General features: G+C 52.2%; 6 protein-coding genes across 6 annotated transcripts; 3 read left to right on the forward strand and 3 right to left on the reverse strand.

Moving 5' to 3' along the window:
• Positions 1–409: 409 nt before the first annotated feature.
• PV08_10202 (uncharacterized protein) lies at positions 410–2,037 on the forward strand (the record flags this gene model as incomplete). The annotated part of the gene is made up of 3 exons (XM_016384517.1): positions 410–905; positions 959–1,672; positions 1,733–2,037. 3 exons carry the CDS (start codon positions 410–412, stop codon positions 2,035–2,037), a joined length of 1,515 nt encoding a protein of 504 aa, XP_016231119.1.
• Positions 2,038–4,729: 2,692 nt separating this feature from the next.
• Positions 4,730–6,384, forward strand: PV08_10203 (uncharacterized protein; the record flags this gene model as incomplete). The annotated part of the gene is made up of 2 exons (XM_016384518.1): positions 4,730–4,776; positions 4,875–6,384. 2 exons carry the CDS (start codon positions 4,730–4,732, stop codon positions 6,382–6,384), a joined length of 1,557 nt encoding a protein of 518 aa, XP_016231120.1.
• An 881-nt stretch (positions 6,385–7,265) lies between these two features.
• On the reverse strand, positions 7,266–8,458 carry PV08_10204 (uncharacterized protein; the record flags this gene model as incomplete). Its single annotated transcript, XM_016384519.1, has 2 exons — positions 7,266–7,994; positions 8,129–8,458. 2 exons carry the CDS (start codon positions 8,456–8,458, stop codon positions 7,266–7,268), a joined length of 1,059 nt encoding a protein of 352 aa, XP_016231121.1.
• A 796-nt stretch (positions 8,459–9,254) lies between these two features.
• PV08_10205 (uncharacterized protein) lies at positions 9,255–12,921 on the reverse strand (the record flags this gene model as incomplete). The annotated part of the gene is made up of 5 exons (XM_016384520.1): positions 9,255–11,072; positions 11,125–11,227; positions 11,553–12,039; positions 12,085–12,240; positions 12,288–12,921. The coding sequence occupies 5 exons, from the start codon at positions 12,919–12,921 to the stop codon at positions 9,255–9,257; spliced, it is 3,198 nt and encodes a 1,065-aa protein (XP_016231122.1).
• Positions 12,922–14,016: 1,095 nt separating this feature from the next.
• Positions 14,017–16,196, forward strand: PV08_10206 (uncharacterized protein; the record flags this gene model as incomplete). Its single annotated transcript, XM_016384521.1, has 3 exons — positions 14,017–14,056; positions 14,108–14,321; positions 14,369–16,196. 3 exons carry the CDS (start codon positions 14,017–14,019, stop codon positions 16,194–16,196), a joined length of 2,082 nt encoding a protein of 693 aa, XP_016231123.1.
• A 191-nt stretch (positions 16,197–16,387) lies between these two features.
• Positions 16,388–18,265, reverse strand: PV08_10207 (uncharacterized protein; the record flags this gene model as incomplete). Its single annotated transcript, XM_016384522.1, has 1 exon — positions 16,388–18,265. The coding sequence occupies one exon, from the start codon at positions 18,263–18,265 to the stop codon at positions 16,388–16,390; it is 1,878 nt and encodes a 625-aa protein (XP_016231124.1).
• Between the last annotated feature and the right edge of the window lie 210 nt (positions 18,266–18,475).

The following is an 18,475-nucleotide window of genomic DNA, read 5'->3' on the forward strand; positions in this document are numbered from 1 at the left end:
GTCTCCACGACGGCCAAACGAGCCGGTGTCGATCCCCTTCAGTCCACCAAAAACATACAGGCTTTGAACGCTATGTTTTCTAGGCCCTCGTCATACTGACAAGACACTACAACGCAAGTGTTCCCTGGCGCTGACAAAATGTAACAGCCGAGATGAAGCCCAGAGATAAGCTATGCATACTGTTTTCGTCCAAGACCGTTTCTTCATTCTTGAGCAAAGACTTCTCCTTGTGTAGTCGTCTGGAAAGCCGATGTCCTGCTTCTAGATGAAACGCAGCGCATCAATCATTGACGCTTGCTAATGACGCGGACATTCCGTGTGGTCTATCACAAACCACTGAAAGTCTCCCATTCCTCAAAACGCCTATTAGTTTCCATATCTCCATCAATAGGAGACCCGCCGTGGCACGATGGCGGCCAGCAACGATTCAACTCCCACCGGACGGGGCGACATGTCTGTGGATGAGAAGGCCACTGTGAGACGAGAGAACGATCCTGAAATGATACCCGTGGATATCGAACCAATACCTGAAATTGACCATGCTGCTGAAGCTCGATTGACTCGCAAATTGGATCTTTACATCATCCCGCCGACGATGCTGCTCTATTTGTTCTCGTTCCTGGATCGAGTCAACATTGGTAATGCCAGGCTGTACGGCTTGGAAGAGGATCTAGGCATGAGCAGTACCCAGTACTCAACAGCTGTCAGCCTGCTATTCGTCACCTACGTGCTCTGCGAGGTGCCGAGTAATCTGATCATCCGTCGGCTGCGGCCTTCTCGCTACATTAGTTTCATCACAGTAGCCTGGGCTATTGTCGCGACACTCACGGGCGTCGTCCAGAGCTATGGGGGCTTGATTGCTTGTCGATTGATCCTAGGAGCACTCGAAGCAGGTCTTTTCCCTGGTAAGACAGCCATCGCTGTCAGATTTTGTGCGAAGTTGGCTGATGTTTTTCAGGTATGACCATATATCTAACCGTATTCTACACAAAGCGGCAGCTTGCTCTGAGAGTCGGCTATCTCTTTGTGTCTGCTGCCATTGCAGGAAGCGTGGGGGGCTTGTTGGCGTATGGAATTGGGTTTATGGATGGAGTCCAAGGGTACAGCGGATGGCGATGGATCTTCATCATCGAGGGACTTCCAACATTTGTGTTGGGTATTGCGGTCTACTTTTGGCTGGCCGATGAGCCCGAAACAGCATATTACCTCTCAACCGAGGAGCGACAGCTGATGGTGATTCAGAAACGACGTCATGTCGGCCACACAGCGTCCGGCGACCTCCTGCACAAGGAGGACGTATATAAGGCGTTCAAGGACTGGAAGGTCTGGATGTTCGCTGCCGGGCAGTTTGGAGTTGACACTGTGCTTTACGGTTATTCGACCTTCCTGCCTTCTATCATTCGGGGTATAGGGTCCTGGAGCACGGCCGAGGTGCAGGCATTGACTGTGCCATGTTACGCACTAGGCGCCATCACTTACCTTGTTGTAGCCTATTTCTCAGACCGTTATCAGCAACGTGGTCTTGCAGTGGTGCCCTTCTGTCTCATTTGCGTCGTTGGGTATGTGATCCTGATGACCGACGTCAGCTCGGGAGTTCGGTACTTTGGATGCTTCATGGTAGCGTTGGGGTTGTATGTTTCTGTCGGCATTCCTTTGGCATGGCTGCCCTCCAGTAAGTTGTGGTTGGCCAGACATGCATTGTTCGTGAACCCGACTGATATAATCTGTGTAGACAATCCTCGATACGGCAAACGGACCACTGCCTCGGGCTTACAGCTGACCTTGGGCAATTCGGCAGGGATCATGAGTGCTTACTTGTACAAGCCCAATGAAGCTCCCCAGTTCATCCGTGGTCACGCCGTCTCATTGTCGATGGTTGGGGTGGGGGCCCTCATTTACACGTTCATGTCGGTCTACTTCTTCAGGCGGGCCAAGGCTAGGCAAGCTGGAAAAGAAGATTCCGTCATGGCAGGAAAATTGGAGGAAGAAGTTGCTGAGATGGGCGACGAGAACCCGAGATTTGTGTTTACGTACTGAACCGATGGCTCCGGAACAGTGCTGACTCTTTTCTTTTTTCGGGAACCGGTGAACCAGCTGTCGGCGGGTGAAGAATTTTCGTGGCCACCTACTGGATGAGGATCATCTCTCGAGCGCCTCTGCTGCCAAAGGTCACATTGATGGTGTATGCTGAAGGCTTGATAAGACCAGGATCTCCCTCTCGCACGTGCTTTCTGTACTGTGACCGTCGTGTTGCCCCGTCAGTGCGCACTATTAACAAGTAGATGGCAGGTGACTGGCGGGCAGCAGAGCGTCGGTGTACTAGAGGAAAACCAAAAAGGTTGAGAAAGTATAGATACCAATTGAAGCGGTGGCTTCACCGCTAGCTGATTGACTCGAGGTATCGCCCGGATCCTGAGCGGCTAGTCTACTACGAGCTGTCAACAATGATACTCGTGCGACCATATTATTTGTATCGTCAAAGATCCTCCACACCGAGTATCGTCGTGGTGTCCCCGGAATTGGCATCACGAACGCAAGTAGCCGCTGTCTCTGCATTGTATTCTCGATGGTTGGCTCTGGATTCAGTGACGTGTCACCAGAATCACCGGCTCCCATGCAATAAGGGTAGTGCCATTGGACGGTTTCTTCTCGAGAAACACAATCGACACAGCACATGAGATACCGAATTCGCATGATTTGTCCTTGGACGCGCCCGCCTTGCCGCTTTCTTCTGGGACGCAGAGGGAGCCTGCCTGGGCGATCGGCGTCTCAAGGCAGATTACACTTCGGAGAGTGCAGAGGTCATGCTGTTACTGGCCATCGAGCAGAGCCGCAGCAGGCAGAGACGAAAGGGTACGTTGGCAATCCTAGGTAATTTCTCCTCGTCGATCGTACGCGTACGGATAGTCCCTTCAACAGCCCGGGGAAGTCTGCCTGCACAGCACTTTGGACATGCTGTACTTGCTGTGATCCCTCTGGCCGACTCCTGAAAGTCAACTACCAGTCCCGTCTCGCCCCGTTGCCAGGCTGTTCCAAGTTCTCAGTCGTGCTGCATAAAAGCGAGCATTTCCTATCACTGGGGGCATGTGTGGTCTCAGACGTAATTGGTGGGCACGCCCCCCGTTGGGCAGGATTAGTTGGGAGCTCACGGCTGCAGGGATATGGATGTTGCTGGCGACACTGATCTCGATCCCCAGTCGCTGAGTGAAGCTTGTGAGCGCAACCAAAGAGATAGCGGGATCAAGCTCAACGGGTGCCCCGGTGGTGGCAAAGACCTCTTGGTGCCCTCGTCTGCCTTTCTTAGGGCCGGGAAGCCCATGACAGCACGGGTTTGGCGTCTCGTGATTCGTGAGAGCTGCGATGGATCCTCGCAGGGAGCTGGGGCGAGGCACTTTTAGGCGGCATCGCTGGGCCATTCAACGATAGAGAAAAGGCCCCTGACTTTGGGCCAGACGAGAGGCAGTGAAGAAAAGGCCAACACGAGGCAACAGCTGTCTGAGAGGCACAAGAGGCGAGAAGGATTGTGGAGTACGATAGAGGTGGAAGAGTCGTTGGTTCCGAGTAGCAGCACCCACCAAGGGCCCAGGCGAAGATGATCCGAGAACAGCGAAAGTGCCTAAACAAGGCGAGAACTTCACACAATAGAAATAGAACGAAAGATGTCTCAAGATGGCCGTATCGTGAGCTATTTCGCCTTCGTCACCCCATCTCATATCATCTCTTGAACGGAGTCTTTGCACTCTTGGTTTCCTTGTTTCTTTGGCGGCATCAATATACACGAATATATACCGACTGGCACGGTGCTTTTTTCTTCAATCTCGTCTCACATAACCCTACAGCATAAGCACAGTCCTCCCCCTGACTGTTCAACCAAATTCGACAAACTGGATCAGATTGATCAGATTGATAATCCACGACTACGGAGCCCAAATCAAGATTGAGAAATCAAATCCACCGCGATCTTCTGTTCGACCCTTTCATTGCTGATCTGGCCGATGCTTGATCACGGAATATATCGTCATCATCTCATGGTCATTCTGAGGTAGCCCACAGCTACGATTTATTTATCAGCCAGCGTACCGGTCCTTGCGATATCGACCAGAGTGTCACAAAATCCCCAGCAGACACCTACCCACCTACAATATCTGTCAGCACAAGCTTCTTCTCCAGACGAACACGAGCCGCTGGGGCAGTATCAAGGGTAGGGCAAGCGGAAGAGCAAGCCCGCAAGCCCGCAAGTCAACAAGTCACCAAAGCCGGGATCCTCAAGTCAACGCAGGGGGGCCAGTCAGCGAGCGATCCTTCCTGGCTGCCTTACAGTCTGCTCCGTGCTGAGCTGTGCTGTGCTGTTGTGGTGGCTGGAGTCGATGCCGGCATTACTATTACTACTGCGATTGACAGTTGGGTGAAAAGGCTCCCCAGGGCCAGTGAGGCCGAAGCTAAAAGCTGCAGCTGTTTTGCGTGGCTCAACCGTCCATTAATTATCGTCTCTCCCCCCCGGCTCGCATCGTCTCCCGGCCCCCGGCGCCCAGAAGCCTACCAAACATCCCCCCCTCCTGGTTCCTCTCCCGCCCTAAAACATCCCAGGACGCGTTTGCGGTTCCCACTCTCTTCCAAACACCGGCACATCCCATTATTCTTAGTCTCCTACCGAGTACCTTATATTTCACCTACATTCCTTCACTGGGCCAAACTACCCATTGACTTGGGCATTCACTTACACGCGATCATGTCACCTGTCGTGTATCCCTACACCGTCACCAACAGTTACAAAGGGTATGTCTCTGCCGTCTCGTCCTCCTTGTATCGTTGCTTGCAATTGCATCACACCCCTGTCATCCTCAACACATCGCTAATCTTCTAACGCACCTCAGGGGCCTCTTCATGCGAACATACAGCCGCAACGTACGGCGCGCCTGGGATGGGGAGGACTACCGTCCGCCAAAGAGGCCACGCCTCGAGGATGCGTGGAACGCGCCGTCGTTCACTTCCGGCGGATACAACGAGAACGCGACCCTAAAGCCCATCGACCTCGAGGACAGCCTCGAACGCGCCATACGCGAGACCAGTGTTGCAGCACTCTCCTCGTCGCCGTCGCGGAAGAACAGCACTGTCTTTTCGGCAGAGTCACAGGAAGACGAGCTGGGTTCCAGCACTATCACCCCGCCATCCTCTCCTCCGCCCGTCCTGCAACTCACTCCGCCGCGGATCAAAGTACACAAGCCCAACTTTACGGCAATTGACAAGGCCAGAAAGGAAAAGAAGGCCCTTAAGATGGCAAAGCGGAAACGCGAGGCACAATCATTAGCACCAGTCCTGACTGTGGCGGAACCTACGCGTCAAGACTCGGAGCCTCTGTCCGAAATCTTCAACTCGAGCGCACGCGCACAAAGCTCTCAGCCATCGAACAGAGACGCGTCGGAGAGGCATGAAGGCGACCAGGAGTCATCAATTACGCGTCCGGTGGCCAGGCCGTCGCTACCAAAACAGCAAGACTTGGTTCAAACCGTGCTGGACCTGGGCCAACCAACCGGCCCGACGACATGCCCACAATGCCAAATGTCCTACGTGCCCACGTCGTCGGAGGACAACCAACTCCACCACATGTTTCACCATCGCGACAGCTCTGGTATTGAACTGGGAAAGCCCTTCCTCAAGTCCGCCATGCGGTGGTGCTACCAAGTGGCCCACATCCCCGGGAGTGTCGTGGTTGTAGACCGAAAACTGGCCTTGCCTGCGCGCCGGACGGTGCAGAAAGTGCTCTCGATTGTCAACAAGGAGCTCGGCAGCGTGGACATCAAAGAGGAGGATCTGTGGAGTCAGCGTGCCCTTGAAGGCGAGAGGAACGATGACCACACCAGGAAATGTGATCGCTACAAGGCCTTCTTGCACGTCATCGAGGACAAGTGCGTGGGCATTTGCCTCGCCGAGCGAATTACCCAAGCTCACCGGGTTCTCCCAAACGAGACGGCCACCAGCGAAACCATGGCTCTCAACGACCACCACCACTTCCGACCTACAGTAGGTCCGGCGACTCCGGCCGCCACCGAGTTCAACGGCGAAGAAGCAGATCAGCCTTTCACAAAGCCTCAGGTTCCGACCCCCATCGCCAGCCCGACGGCATCAGGGCCTTCGTCGAGCATCAGCATCTCGGAGAAATCGCATCCGGCCGTCGTGGGCGTCAGCCGCATCTGGACGAGCCGAGCGTTCCGGCACAAGGGCATCGCGAACAATCTCCTCGAATGTGTCATGAGTCAGTTCATTTACGGCATGGAGATTGAACCTCACCAAGTGGCATTCAGTCAACCTACGGAGAGCGGTGCAGCGTTGGCCAGAGCTTGGTTTGGAACTGATGATGGGTGGGCGGTCTACCGAGAGGAGTAAATGATGCTCATGATGATCAACGAAGTGTTTTGTTGACCTTTTTGGTTTGTTTGTTTGTTTGTTTGTTTTTTTGCGCTCATCAATTCTTCTTGTACTGGACAAATTTCGCATTGCATTTACATGTGCTTTTCATGACACATTGTATTCCAAAAAAGGATGACGGAACTGGGGATGGTGGCAATAAGAACAAGTAACAGCAGTAAACAGGCTACAGGAGAACATTGGGGGGGGGGGGGGGTTTGATTTTTGTTTAAAGCATGGAACCATTTTGTACGGTACAAGAATTGGGGGCTTGAGGCTGGGACCGAGGTGACTGGGGTGTGTGTATGTATGTATGTGTGTGTGTGTGTGTGTGTGTGTGTGTGTGTGTGTGTGTGTTTTGGATCATAGAGACGACAGGATATATATTGTGTGTGTGGGTATCTTTTGTATCTTTTGTCAATCGAACAAGATTGAGACCTGAAGCAGGTCAGGCTGGTCTACTCTAGAAGCATACCTAGAAGGCTCAGCTGTCGAGAAATGACTACCTACCTAGGTATCTACGGAGTACCTGACGGTGATACAATATCCATAGTAGGTTACCTCCATGTTCTTCTGTCATCCGTGAACCCAGTGAAAATATCAATGTACTTGCGGGTTGGGCACCTCGAGTTTAGTGTTTTATACCGGAGAACACCTCGGGTAGGTACCTTGGGTAGGTATCCAGGTTGTTTCGAGAGCAACCAACGGTGTAAGAACGAAAAACTCGTGACAGTAGGACTTCTTTAGAATTACTCGGTACAAGTAGGTAAGCAAGTACATACCTGAGTTGAGGTATCTCAGGTAGGTCGGTCCTGGCTGCCCAGGTAGCTAGGTGCTGTAGGCAAATAGTAGAGGTGGACCTAAGACCACGGCACATCTTCCCCTGTCAAGACCCTTCCCGTCGTCGTCTGATTCCAAAACACCACCTTTTCCAATGCGCTTCTCGTGTCGCCGTCGTCGTTGTTGTCGGAAGAAGAAGGAGGAGGAGGAGGAGAAGTTGTGCCATGTGAAAATCTATCCAGTACATCCCTCCTGAACACATCCGGGTCCCATCCCCTCTTGACCCTCTTCGAGCTCAAGAGGTGTCCGGAAGCGTACAAGTCGTCCCTCCAGGCGCCGTAGCCCCGGACCCGGTCGCCCTCTTGGATCTCGAGCATCCGCACCTCGTCGAACGGCGGGTCGATGCCGACGTACTCGACCGAGGAGGACGGCCACTGGATGGCGGGGAGATGGAGGTCGAGAAAGCGAGAGCGTTTGAAGTCGTGAGAAACTATGGTGAGTTTGCTCGGCCAGGAGACGGCACCGATATCGTTCGGCCTTGTCTCACCACCGCCTCCGGGCAATGCGCTCTTGCTCTTCTCGGTCGACGACGACGAGGAGGAGGTTTTGGATTTGAATCCCTCGACGAATATAGGCCATTGGACCAAACTCGACAGAATGTTCTGGTACGAGTCTGTGGCGTAGCGGTCGACAAAGATGCGGTCGCGAAGACGGAGAGAAGATTGTGTGGCGTCCGCAGTGGCAGTATCGATCCCAGTGGTCGTGGCGGTTGTGTCGACATTGAAAAAATCATGCTCGACAGCGACGTCCTAAAAAGGTCACATATTAGCCCGTCACAATCCATAACCACATACCCTATAATTCAATTGACTCGAGTCCACAATTGTATAGGGATAGAGATAGAGATAGAGGGGAGATAGTGCAAATGGAGAAAAACACGCACAAAATATCCATCACCTTCGGTCTTGTCAGTTCGATCTCTCTTCGTAGCACCTCCGCTGAACACCAACAACGCATTGGGATCTTGAGCCAGTGCCCGTACCCCAGCTTCGACATGCGCAATGTACGTGTCCGTCTCACCCTGTTGGAACGGTTCGATTAACCAGTTCTTTTCATCGCGGCTTGCTCTGGCTCTCGTCACCACGTCGGATTCAGACCCAGCCCCAGACCCGGGGAGACCGCCAGACGAGCCGAGATATATCGCATGGCAACACACTATGATGAGATGCGTTGGAAGTGATGATGCACCAGTAGCATCAGCAGGAGAAGTCATCTTCGCAGCGTCTGTACAGGCACGCCCACACACGGCACAGTGCAGCACAGCAAAGCATACACGGCGGAATCACATATCTGTCTATTTGGAGGGCATCGTAAAGTATGCTTCCCAAAACGGGTCTGGTCTGAGATTTTAATTTCCACATGTTTTCTATCGCCTTGGCCAACAAGGCTGGCATTTCTCCTCGAGCCCTTCCTTACTCTCACTACCTAGACATGTATCCAAATATTCATATCTTCATATAGTTCCCAGATGCTTGCCGTCTTTAGCTAAACAGCTATCCTGTTTCTGGGCCGGCAGGACACGAATCTCAAGCAGGACAAATCGAGAGGTGAATAATTATATTCTTATTAGCATACACTCGAGAAGTAAGTGAGCACCTTGACCGCTCAGCAAGTAGGTAATCTACTCCCTGTAAGGAACAGACAGGATCATTGTGCATATCCACTGCCTGGAGCCCGCTCTGGAGCCCGCTCCGTCTGCAATATCAAGTCACAGAAAATCCCAGCTCAAGAGCCCTTCCCTCATCTACCCATGTGGTCTGACAAACCATTATTTCGTGGTTCATGCTGAAACTGTTTCTCCCTCCACTCTTAGTAGTGAAGCCACGCCATATTCTGGTCTCTAAAATAGCGCAACAGAGAAAGCCAAAAGGAAAACATCGCTGTGCAATCCCGAACTGACTGCTTTAACTTCGAAACGGTGCCGCTGGGAGGTATGGATCAACGAAAACTATTGTACAATCAATCAAAAATACCCTTGGGACGAGTATCGGTTTCGTCATGAATCGTCGTCAAGAAAAGTCTTCGTCACCATGTCGGTATGTGCAAGCTTCACCCTTAGTACATCGGCCTTGCTCCCAGAATGAACATATCTGGGTTTTGTAGTTGTAAGGTTTCTTCTTCTTGGCTCCTCCTTTCCTGGAAAGTTCGTCATAGTCATTGGAGTCGGTCCGAGCATGCTTTCGTGACGAATCATCCGCCGTGCCCGGATAAGGATTAGGATTAGCACCCATGCCAACAGGCAGGGCCGAATGTTGAGCTTGAGAAGACTGCTGTTGTTGTTGCTGTAAATTGGCCAGGATGGCGCTTAGATCTGGGCTGACAGAGGGCATTGAGTACTGGGGTGCTGAACTCTGACCCTGGACTTGCTGGCTGATCTGCTGGACCGACTGGAACAATGCCCCTATATCCAGCTGTGGTGTCACCACGGCTTGAGCTGGTTGAGCTGGTTGAAACTGGGCCAAGGCTTGCTGAAGGGCCGAAGAAATGGCCGGGGTCAGCTGTGACGCTGCCTGTGCCGAAGAAACCTGAGGCTGGCTTGGGAAACCAGGCTGGCTTCGCACTTGACGTGCTTGAAAATCCTTTTCGCGTTGGCGAGTTTTCCCGTTGGGCTCGCCAAAGTCAATGGCGGGCTCTGCCGGTTCAAAGTCACCCTCCTCGTTCTCATCTGGCTCTTTTGGCGTCGAAGGTCGATCGGATTTCGATGCAAATGTCGCCATGACGGTCTCTTGCTCACGTTTGTTTTGTGCCTCACTACTCACGCCTTCGGCTTTCTTTGCACCTCCAAATTTGAAGAAGTTAGCTTCTGATGAGCCGGTTTCGTTTTCAAGCACTGTGAAATCCACCTCGCTCGGTGGTGAATAGGGTTCAAAATCTTCATGTGAATGTTCGTTTTCGTCCTCTTCATCGTCCAGGTCATCCATGGATTGATGAAGTTTCAAAGCCTCACCTTCGCGACCCGTGTCGCCAGCGTCACGTTTAAGGCTGTCGCCGTCACCTATTTCCTCATCCGGGTCATGAGTGAAGAGTCGAGTCTGTACCAAATCCGAATCCGCCTTCCATGTCACACGTAGCTTTCTGCGTGCCTCTTTGCGAAGACGTTTGGCCTTTTCTTCTTCTGTCTCATTCGGCATCTCGGTTTCCTTCTTGACTTCTTTCTGGGGTTTCTTTTCCATGTCAGCAAGCAGACCGAGCAGTGCAGAAGGTGTTGGCGCGGTCTTGGGCGCAGAAGCGCCCGTAATCGGCGGTGATTCTTTGCGTGCAGCTTCTTTCTTTACTGCTACCACCGGTGGAGCTGGAGCACTTGTCGCTGCAGGACCCTTATCCTTTGCGGCTGCAGCAGCACGAGCAGCAATGGAAGTTCCCGGCTTCTTCGACGCGGACATTAGAGACGAAAAGACAGCAGATTTGGGAGGCGCCGTCACGGCGACTTTTGCCTTTGCTGGGACTGAAGCAGTAGCTACGGGCCTATCGGCAGCTTTAGCAGCTTCCAAAGCCTTTCTACGTTCGGCATTCTGCAATGCCAGAGGCTTTGACGATTGTACTTTGACAGCCTTTTTGGGAACAGGCTGTGACGCGGATTCGCCCTCGCGAGGTCGCTTCGTTCCCGCGACCGCTTCCATGGGGCTACCACCAATATTGGGTGATCCTGAGTTTTCGGATTTGCTCGTGGCCTTCTTCTTAGCAGACACAGCTGTAGCACTGTCAAGAATGGACTGTGCCAATGTCTTGACCTCTGTCGTTGCTTTTTTCGTCAAGCGTTGTAGCAACTTCGAAAGTTTCGTCATTTCCAACGTTTCGAAGTCGAGCGTTTCAAACTTGATAACGAACTATGGAGATAGTTAGTATGCCATGAAAGCAGTTACATTGCATTGTTCGCACCTTTAAAATTGCCAGCGTCAGGGGGCTGTCGTAGTCCCCGACAGTAAATCGATCAAGCATGAACGATGACAGCGCTGCCATTGTGAAGTGGTTCTCGCCAAGTCTAAAGGGAATATGATCAGTAAAAGCTAAGCAAAGTTAAGCATGAGCGAGTAGAGACTGCTCGGCCAGAGAGCAGCGTCACCGAAAAATCAATCTGTGGACTATTTATGCAGATAGAACTATTGACAGAGCCGCTCTGGGCTGATGCAGCAGATTTATATAATCCCAGCGCACATTGCGAGACACGTAGTGCCGTGTCTTGGACAGCCAGGATGCTGGTTTGGACAATTCGGGCTGCGCGTCGGCTTTCCAGAGGGGCAACGTTACGATACGCAAGGGCAAGCGGATGCGCACCGATGGCAAGTGGATTTATCTGGACAACATACCTTTTGACGATGGAGGGGTGTCCCAAATTTATCGACTTCGTCATCACCTCCTGAACAAGCGAACGATAGCGGGCGACTTCCTTTTTAAGAGCATCGGCATCTTTGGCTGTTGGGGAGTCGGGTAACTCGGCCTTCCTCAAACTTTCATTTTTGACTTTCCAGGCATCTCGCAGCGACCGAACGGCATCACCAAAGCTTGCAATACCACCCCGGACTTTCTCGGGAGGAGCAGGCTTATTACGGGGTGAGAACACTGCCTGAACAGCGAGATACTGTGATTTTTGGCCCTCTTCTGTAGGTGGAGCCAAGCTCAGGAATGGTGGCGTTGGCTCTGGAGGCTCAGGCTCCTCGTATTGAATTGATAACTCATCCTCTGAGTCGGATGCAGCTTCGTTGGAACCTTTTTTCTTAGTCTTCTTGGGAAGTGTTTGGTCTTTCGAAGGTCTCGTCTGCTGAGCGTGTTCAAGTTTGGGGATCAACACTGGTACTAGTTTTGTTAGCGTCTCGCTGTGAGAAGATGCCGGCAACGTACTTTGAGGCTGCTGCGTAGCAGGAGAAGGTGAAGGTTGAACTGGGTGTGCACCTTGCAATGACCTTGGATCGACTGTAGAGCCAGCTTTGAAGTAGGATGGTTGAGCGGAATATGACTGCTGCTGCTGCTGCTGCTGCTGAAAGTTAACGTTGTTGTCTGGGAGTGGTTAGCAACATCCTAAGCAGACAATGTGTAAAACTCACTTGTGGTGCCCAACATCTGCCCTGCCGAGAGCAGGTTTGGATCAACAAAAGAACTCGATGATTGACGGTTCTGATTCTGGTAATTGCCATAATGCACCATCTCAGGATTCTGCATCTGAGCCATGGGTGACGGCTGTATATTGACGAAAGGGGAAGTGTGCTGCTGTTGTCCAGATGCAGGGGGGTAATTAGTCGGTGTAGGCGTCTGTCTCGGCGGCATATTGAGGTGCTGGGGATTGAAGTTCTGGGTGTTGTAGTTCATCTGAGGCTGGAAGCTATATCCACCCTCGTAGCCAAGAGCCGGCGGTGACGGCCCAGAGTAGAAGCGAGTATCATAGTTCTGTTGCTGGGGCAGTGGGCGAGTGTCATAGAGTTGAGGCTGAGAGTATTGGTTGTGGGTTTGATAGGCCGGCTGAGGTGAATTGAATTGAGGCAGCGGGCTGTGAGACTGCCTGGAGACATCTTGATTGAAGTTTTGAGGGAGTGGTTGGGACTGTTGAGAGAAGCCTGGTCCAATGGTGGTGTCTTCAAACAGAGCAGGATCGAAGAATCTACTAAATTCTTCGTTTGAGTACGTTTGGATGCCGTCGAGGTAGGGGTATGCTGGATTATTGGAATTATGTGAGCCATTCATGGCATGGTTGGTGGACGAATCCATGCCCTCTACCAGGTTCGCCTCGACCAAGAAGAGTTGGAGATCTGGAACTCGCAGGGCAGCGTGCCCACAGCGTCACGTGCTCAGGCTGGGCGGTGGCAGGCGGGATTAGGTAAGCGCAGGCGCAGGCCGGCGGTTTTCTTGGTGGCAGAAATGCAGGTTTCTGGCAAAGTGCCGGGACTCGCCACTCAGAGGCCGCAACACTCTCTCGGCTGCATCAAGGCAACGACAGACAGCGGCGAGATCAGCCCGAGACTGGGATGCGACGGAGTGGCTGCGGATTATCCGTGTTGTCGTCCGGAATGTAGAAAAGCGTTAGGGGGTGTTAGGTTATGCAGTAGTCGTTCAGTCAAACAATGCTCTGGCGGTCTGTCCTCTTGGGCCACCCAGTCTCGCAACAACAGTCTCGTGCCTTAGTCCGAACTCAATGCCACAATTCGAAGAATGTCTCTAATATTGACCAGCCTGAGGGCAAAAAGCACTAACTGTACTCGGTCCACCGTCTCTGGAAAAGGCTTTTTAAAGCAAGAGCCGCAGATCAACTTCTGTAGACGAATTTCTTAGATGGCGATCAAACGCGCCTCAGTCACAGTCACGCCAAACTTCAGCACCCCGACTCCAGCCATGCGAAAAAGCAAGATAAAAGACCATTCAATGCAATTATTACAGTCCACGGCCAGAAAGAGTTGGAACAATTACAGGCAGGAGGAGGAAGATGTAAAGCGTGACGGGTGTGGTGATTGTTTATGATGGAAAAGACAGGAGGGAGAAAGTGTGAGAGAGGAAGAGTCAGAGGCGTGGTTGAGATTGAGGGCAATTCCAGTCCTGGCGCTACGCCGAATGCGGGAAGGCGCACCAGTACACTCCTCGGGAAACCTGCCTTGTGCGACCACGGCATTGAGATCAAGATGTCGGGCGAGGCTAGAGACGTTGTTGTGTCTTTTGTCGCTGTTGATGCCAGCATGTCCACAAGGTTGCAAGGTGCTTGTGTTGTCACAGAATGAAATCATGCCATCATTGCCAAACCGTCAACTATCTGTATAGACTCTCCACAGTCTAGCTATCACGCCTACCATGGCAGCCCGTGGTCAAACACTGCGGGATCGCCAAATAGGTCAGTAATGGGCTTCCTAATTTCCCATCACGATGTGGCTAACATGTGTAGCCTCAATTGAGCGCATACTAAGCCTGAATCATGACGAGGTATTGGAGGCTGCGAATGGCACGACAGACACCAAGAACCTCTCTGCGGCCTCTCTTCTGAACGAGAATGGCGAACCTATATGGAAAGTCCTTGTCTTTGACAACCTTGGAAGAGATGTCATAAGCAGTGTCCTCAGAGTCAACGACTTACGGAGCAAAGGCGTCACAATCCATCTGTTAGTCTGGCTGCACTACACCCAGGCAAAGTCTAACCAGCGGACAGAAACATAAACTCCCCTCGGTACCCTATTCCAGACGTTCCTGTCCTTTACCTGGTTGAACCTACTGCTGTGAACATCCAATTGATATGTTCCGACCTCGCACGAGGGCTGTACAGCCCTGCCTATGTCAACTTCCTTTCTTCTATCCCGCGACCACTTCTCGAAGACTTCGCCGCTCAGATATCCTCAACAAACACGGCGGATGCTATTGCGCAGGTATATGATCAATACCTCAATTTCATTGTCGCGGAGCCCGACTTGTTCAGTTTGGGCATGGGAAAAGAGTCCTACTGGACATTTAACAGCGCAAAAGCAGAAGCAGACATTCAAGATGCGGCAATAGACAGAATAGTAAGCGGACTGTTCAGTGTCAGTGTGACCATGGGGTCAGTGCCTATCATAAGATGTCCACAATCGGAGTTGGCAAAAATGATAGCGAGCAAGCTAGATCGGAAGCTCAGAGATCACGTCCTCAATTCCAAGGACAATCTTTTCTCCTCCAAAGCCGCAGGAAATGTATACTCGACCCCTTCGAGGCCAGTCCTAATCATACTAGACAGGAATGTTGATCTCGTCCCTATGTTGTCGCATTCTTGGACATATCAATCTCTGGTGCATGATGTACTGAAGATGCATCTCAACCGTATAACGGTTGACGTTGCAGAGGAAGGTACCGCGGCCCCGAAAACGAAAGCTTACGACTTGAATGCAAGCGATTTTTTCTGGGCACGAAATGCGAGTGCACCTTTCCCACAAGTGGCAGAAGACATAGACTCAGAGCTTACGAAGTACAAGACGGATGCTGAGGAGGTTACAAAGAAGACGGGTGTCAACAGTATCGAAGATCTAAACGACAGTTCAGCATCTGCCGCTCATCTGAAAGCTGCGATAACACTACTACCGGAGTTGAGAGAGCGGAAAGCCACGCTGGATATGCATATGAATATTGCAACTGCTCTTTTGAAGGGTATCAAAGATCGACAGCTGGACAATTTTTTCCAGCTCGAGGAAAACATCACCAAACAGACTGCAGAGCAGATGCTGGCACTAATAAAGTCTGAGGACAAAGGCAACAATCCTCTCGACAAACTACGAATCTTCATTATCTGGTATCTAAGTGTCGACAAAGAACCGACCAAGTCGGAACTGTCGGAATTTGAGAGCGCCTTGACAGCTGCTGGAGTAGGCGATGCAGTGGTCGCGATCAAGCACATATCGAATGTCAGACTCGAGACAAGAGGCACCATGATGGCCTCTACCGTTACAACGTCTCAGCCTTCTCAGGCCCCGCTGTTTGGTGGCCTTTCCTCTTTATCCAAAAACTTCACAGATAAGCTTTCTTCTTCGGCATTGGGCAACGTCAACCTGGACGCTCTCGTATCGGGCGTGAAGAATTTCCTCCCTGCAAATAAGGATTTGACAGTCACCAAGATCGTCGAGTCTATAATGGACCCGCCAGCCGCTTCGTCCTCTGCGATCGCCAAAACTGAAAACTACCTCTATTTCGACCCTCGGAGTGCCCATGCCCGAGGCACGACTGGCGGCTCAGCTCCAGCATCTCGTGGTGGTCAAGGTGCAGGAGGCGTCAACCCGAGTTTTGGTCAGAGAAGGCAAGGCTATTCAGAGGCTATTGTGTTCACCGTCGGAGGAGGGAGCATGGACGAATACGGTAACCTGCAGGAGTGGGTAAAGAGGACTTCTGGCCAGAACGCTGCTGGTGGTAGCGTCGGCTCGGCTCCGCGGACAAGAAGGGTCATCTATGGCAGCACTGAACTCGTCAATGGCGAGGACTTTCTGCAAGAGCTTGTCAGATTAGGACAAGATGGGTGAGCCTGTCACCTAGGCAAAACACGACACACTACTTTGAGTTCAGGTTTACTTCCACTGCAGAATGAAATCAACTAATACGTGGATGTATTGTGTCGTGGTGGAGCGTCATGATACACAATGAAAAGTCGTGTTGGAGGTATATTTCGCCTAAACATTGCCGTCTCGCTACTCGATTCGATAGCAGTGTTGGTTCACCGCCGTCCCCTACCAAACTTGCCTCTCCCTTTTGCTTTTGAGTTTTTGTTCTTGATCTTCAGACTTCGAAAGTTCATATGCGAGTAGGCGTTCGGGTTGATCGTTCTCTCTTTCGGATTTTCTGCAGCTTTGTGCGCCTTGGACTTTTTCTTTGCAAGTTTCCCTAGGAGATCCGGCTCTGCTTTCTCGTCCTTGGTTCTCGCCTTCAAGGATGGCTTCTTCTGCTTCTTCGTTCGCGCCGCCGGCTCCAGACGGAACTCCTCATCCCCATCAGCATCAAAATCTCGGTTTTCGTCGTCCTGCTCGGCTTCGGCGAGCAGGAATTCCATATCATCTTCTTCCTCATGCAGATCAGCTGCACGACGACCATCATCAACAAATTGCGTCTCTTCCACCATGTCTGCACCGGTGTGGTGGTCATCACCGTTGCCAAGCGCCAATTCGTCCTCGCTGTTCTCGTCCTCATCTGCAGCCACGTATTTCGGCGCAGCAGCAGGCTTCATCCTGACTGGGCGCATGATGACTCTTCGCGTCGTGCGCTTCTGGCCCTTTTTCTTCCACACTCTACCTCCTTGCTCTACCTCTGTCCCTGCCCCTGTCTCGCCGCCATTGCCTGGCTGACTGTGGTCGAGCTGGCTATCGCCCAAAAGAATATTGATCCCGCCTGCCTCTATCTCACGCAGAGCTTCGAGGTCGTCCTCGTCGTCGTATTCGCCGTTGTCTCCGCCCTCGCGTGTCTGCGCTACGCTCCTGTCTTCAGCCTTGCTCTGACTCGCTTGCTCCGCGATGATCTGGCTCAATGGCTTCGGTGCGAATTTGGCTGGTCCTGGACCTGGACCCCGTGGTCCAGGCCTCCTTGTCCTTGTCGGACTTGTACCTAGATCAGCAACACCGGTTTTCGTGCCAGCAGATGACCCCCGCCGACTGTTTGAAGCGGACAAGAGACGTTCTTTGAAACTGAAACTCCGCTTCAAATACGGCGGTGTCGCATCAGCGGAACCTACGTGTTGTTGACTCTGGTGCGCCGGCGAAAGGCCAAGTAGAGCATCACGCAAAGGTGTCGTGGTGCGCGGCAGATTACTTTCAGTGTCGCAGTCATCTTCGTCCCGCTCGACAAGGCTGGAGAACCGTACGGCACTGGGCGTCGCGAAAAAGTGGTCCAGCATGAAGCGTTTGCTTTGGCTTATGGGTGTCTTGGAGTGTTTCCTTGTACTTGTGCTTAAACTTCGCGACGCGGGCGTCGCTGCGGTTGCATCTTTTGCATCTCCTCCCGGGTGGGACGTACCCACGTGCTGTGTCCGTCGCCGACTGGGTGTCTGCGAAGCCATGGGCGTGAACGAAGGCTCGGTGTTGTCGTTCAAGGCGTCAATCTTGCGCTTTCGACTCGAAGGTGTATCCCTGGAGCTCTTCAATGAGCCCGATGGAGGGAGCATATCGAAAATACCCAGAACCATCCCATCTCGCCTGGGGGTAGGTCCAATGGCGTGAAGGGATGGCTTTGGCGAGATGGATGAGGGTGCATCATATGGATCAAGATCGTGCGCATGGCGAGGCTTCGACGGGGTAGATTTGTACGATCGGCGTGGCGTCAAGTCGTTTACACTGTCTGCTCGAGAAGTTCGTACTTTTGGTGCGGGCGGATCCAAAGCGGCGAGTCCAAGTTTGCCTGCGATCACGTCGCGAAGTTTGTTGTATTCTGTGTACTTGCTCGCGATCGCTCTGTTCAACTTGATGTCTCCTCTGCCAGGTTTACGGCCGTCATGTTCTGCTGCAAAGGTGCGCTCATAGTCTTTCAGCGCTGCACGGAGAGTGTCTGCTTGTCTTTGCAATGACGCTTTTTTGGGAGTGTCGAGGAGAGGGACGGTCGTGTCCATACTGTGCAGCGTGTAGTTTGTAAGTGTGGGCAGAAGATCTGGGGTCACAGGCGGCAGAAACTCTACGGCCCATACACGCAGACTGCCATGCAATCCAGGTATGTCTGTTCATGGAGGAGATATGGAGTATCCAAGGCGCGTGCCACTCTACGCGTTGACGACCACGGGAAAGTTGGGCGAAGCGCATGATCACGTGATTGACACAACCAA

The sequence above is a fragment of the Exophiala spinifera genome (genome assembly GCF_000836115.1).
Source record: "Exophiala spinifera strain CBS 89968 unplaced genomic scaffold supercont1.8, whole genome shotgun sequence".
Taxonomy (NCBI): Eukaryota; Fungi; Ascomycota; class Eurotiomycetes; order Chaetothyriales; family Herpotrichiellaceae; genus Exophiala; species Exophiala spinifera.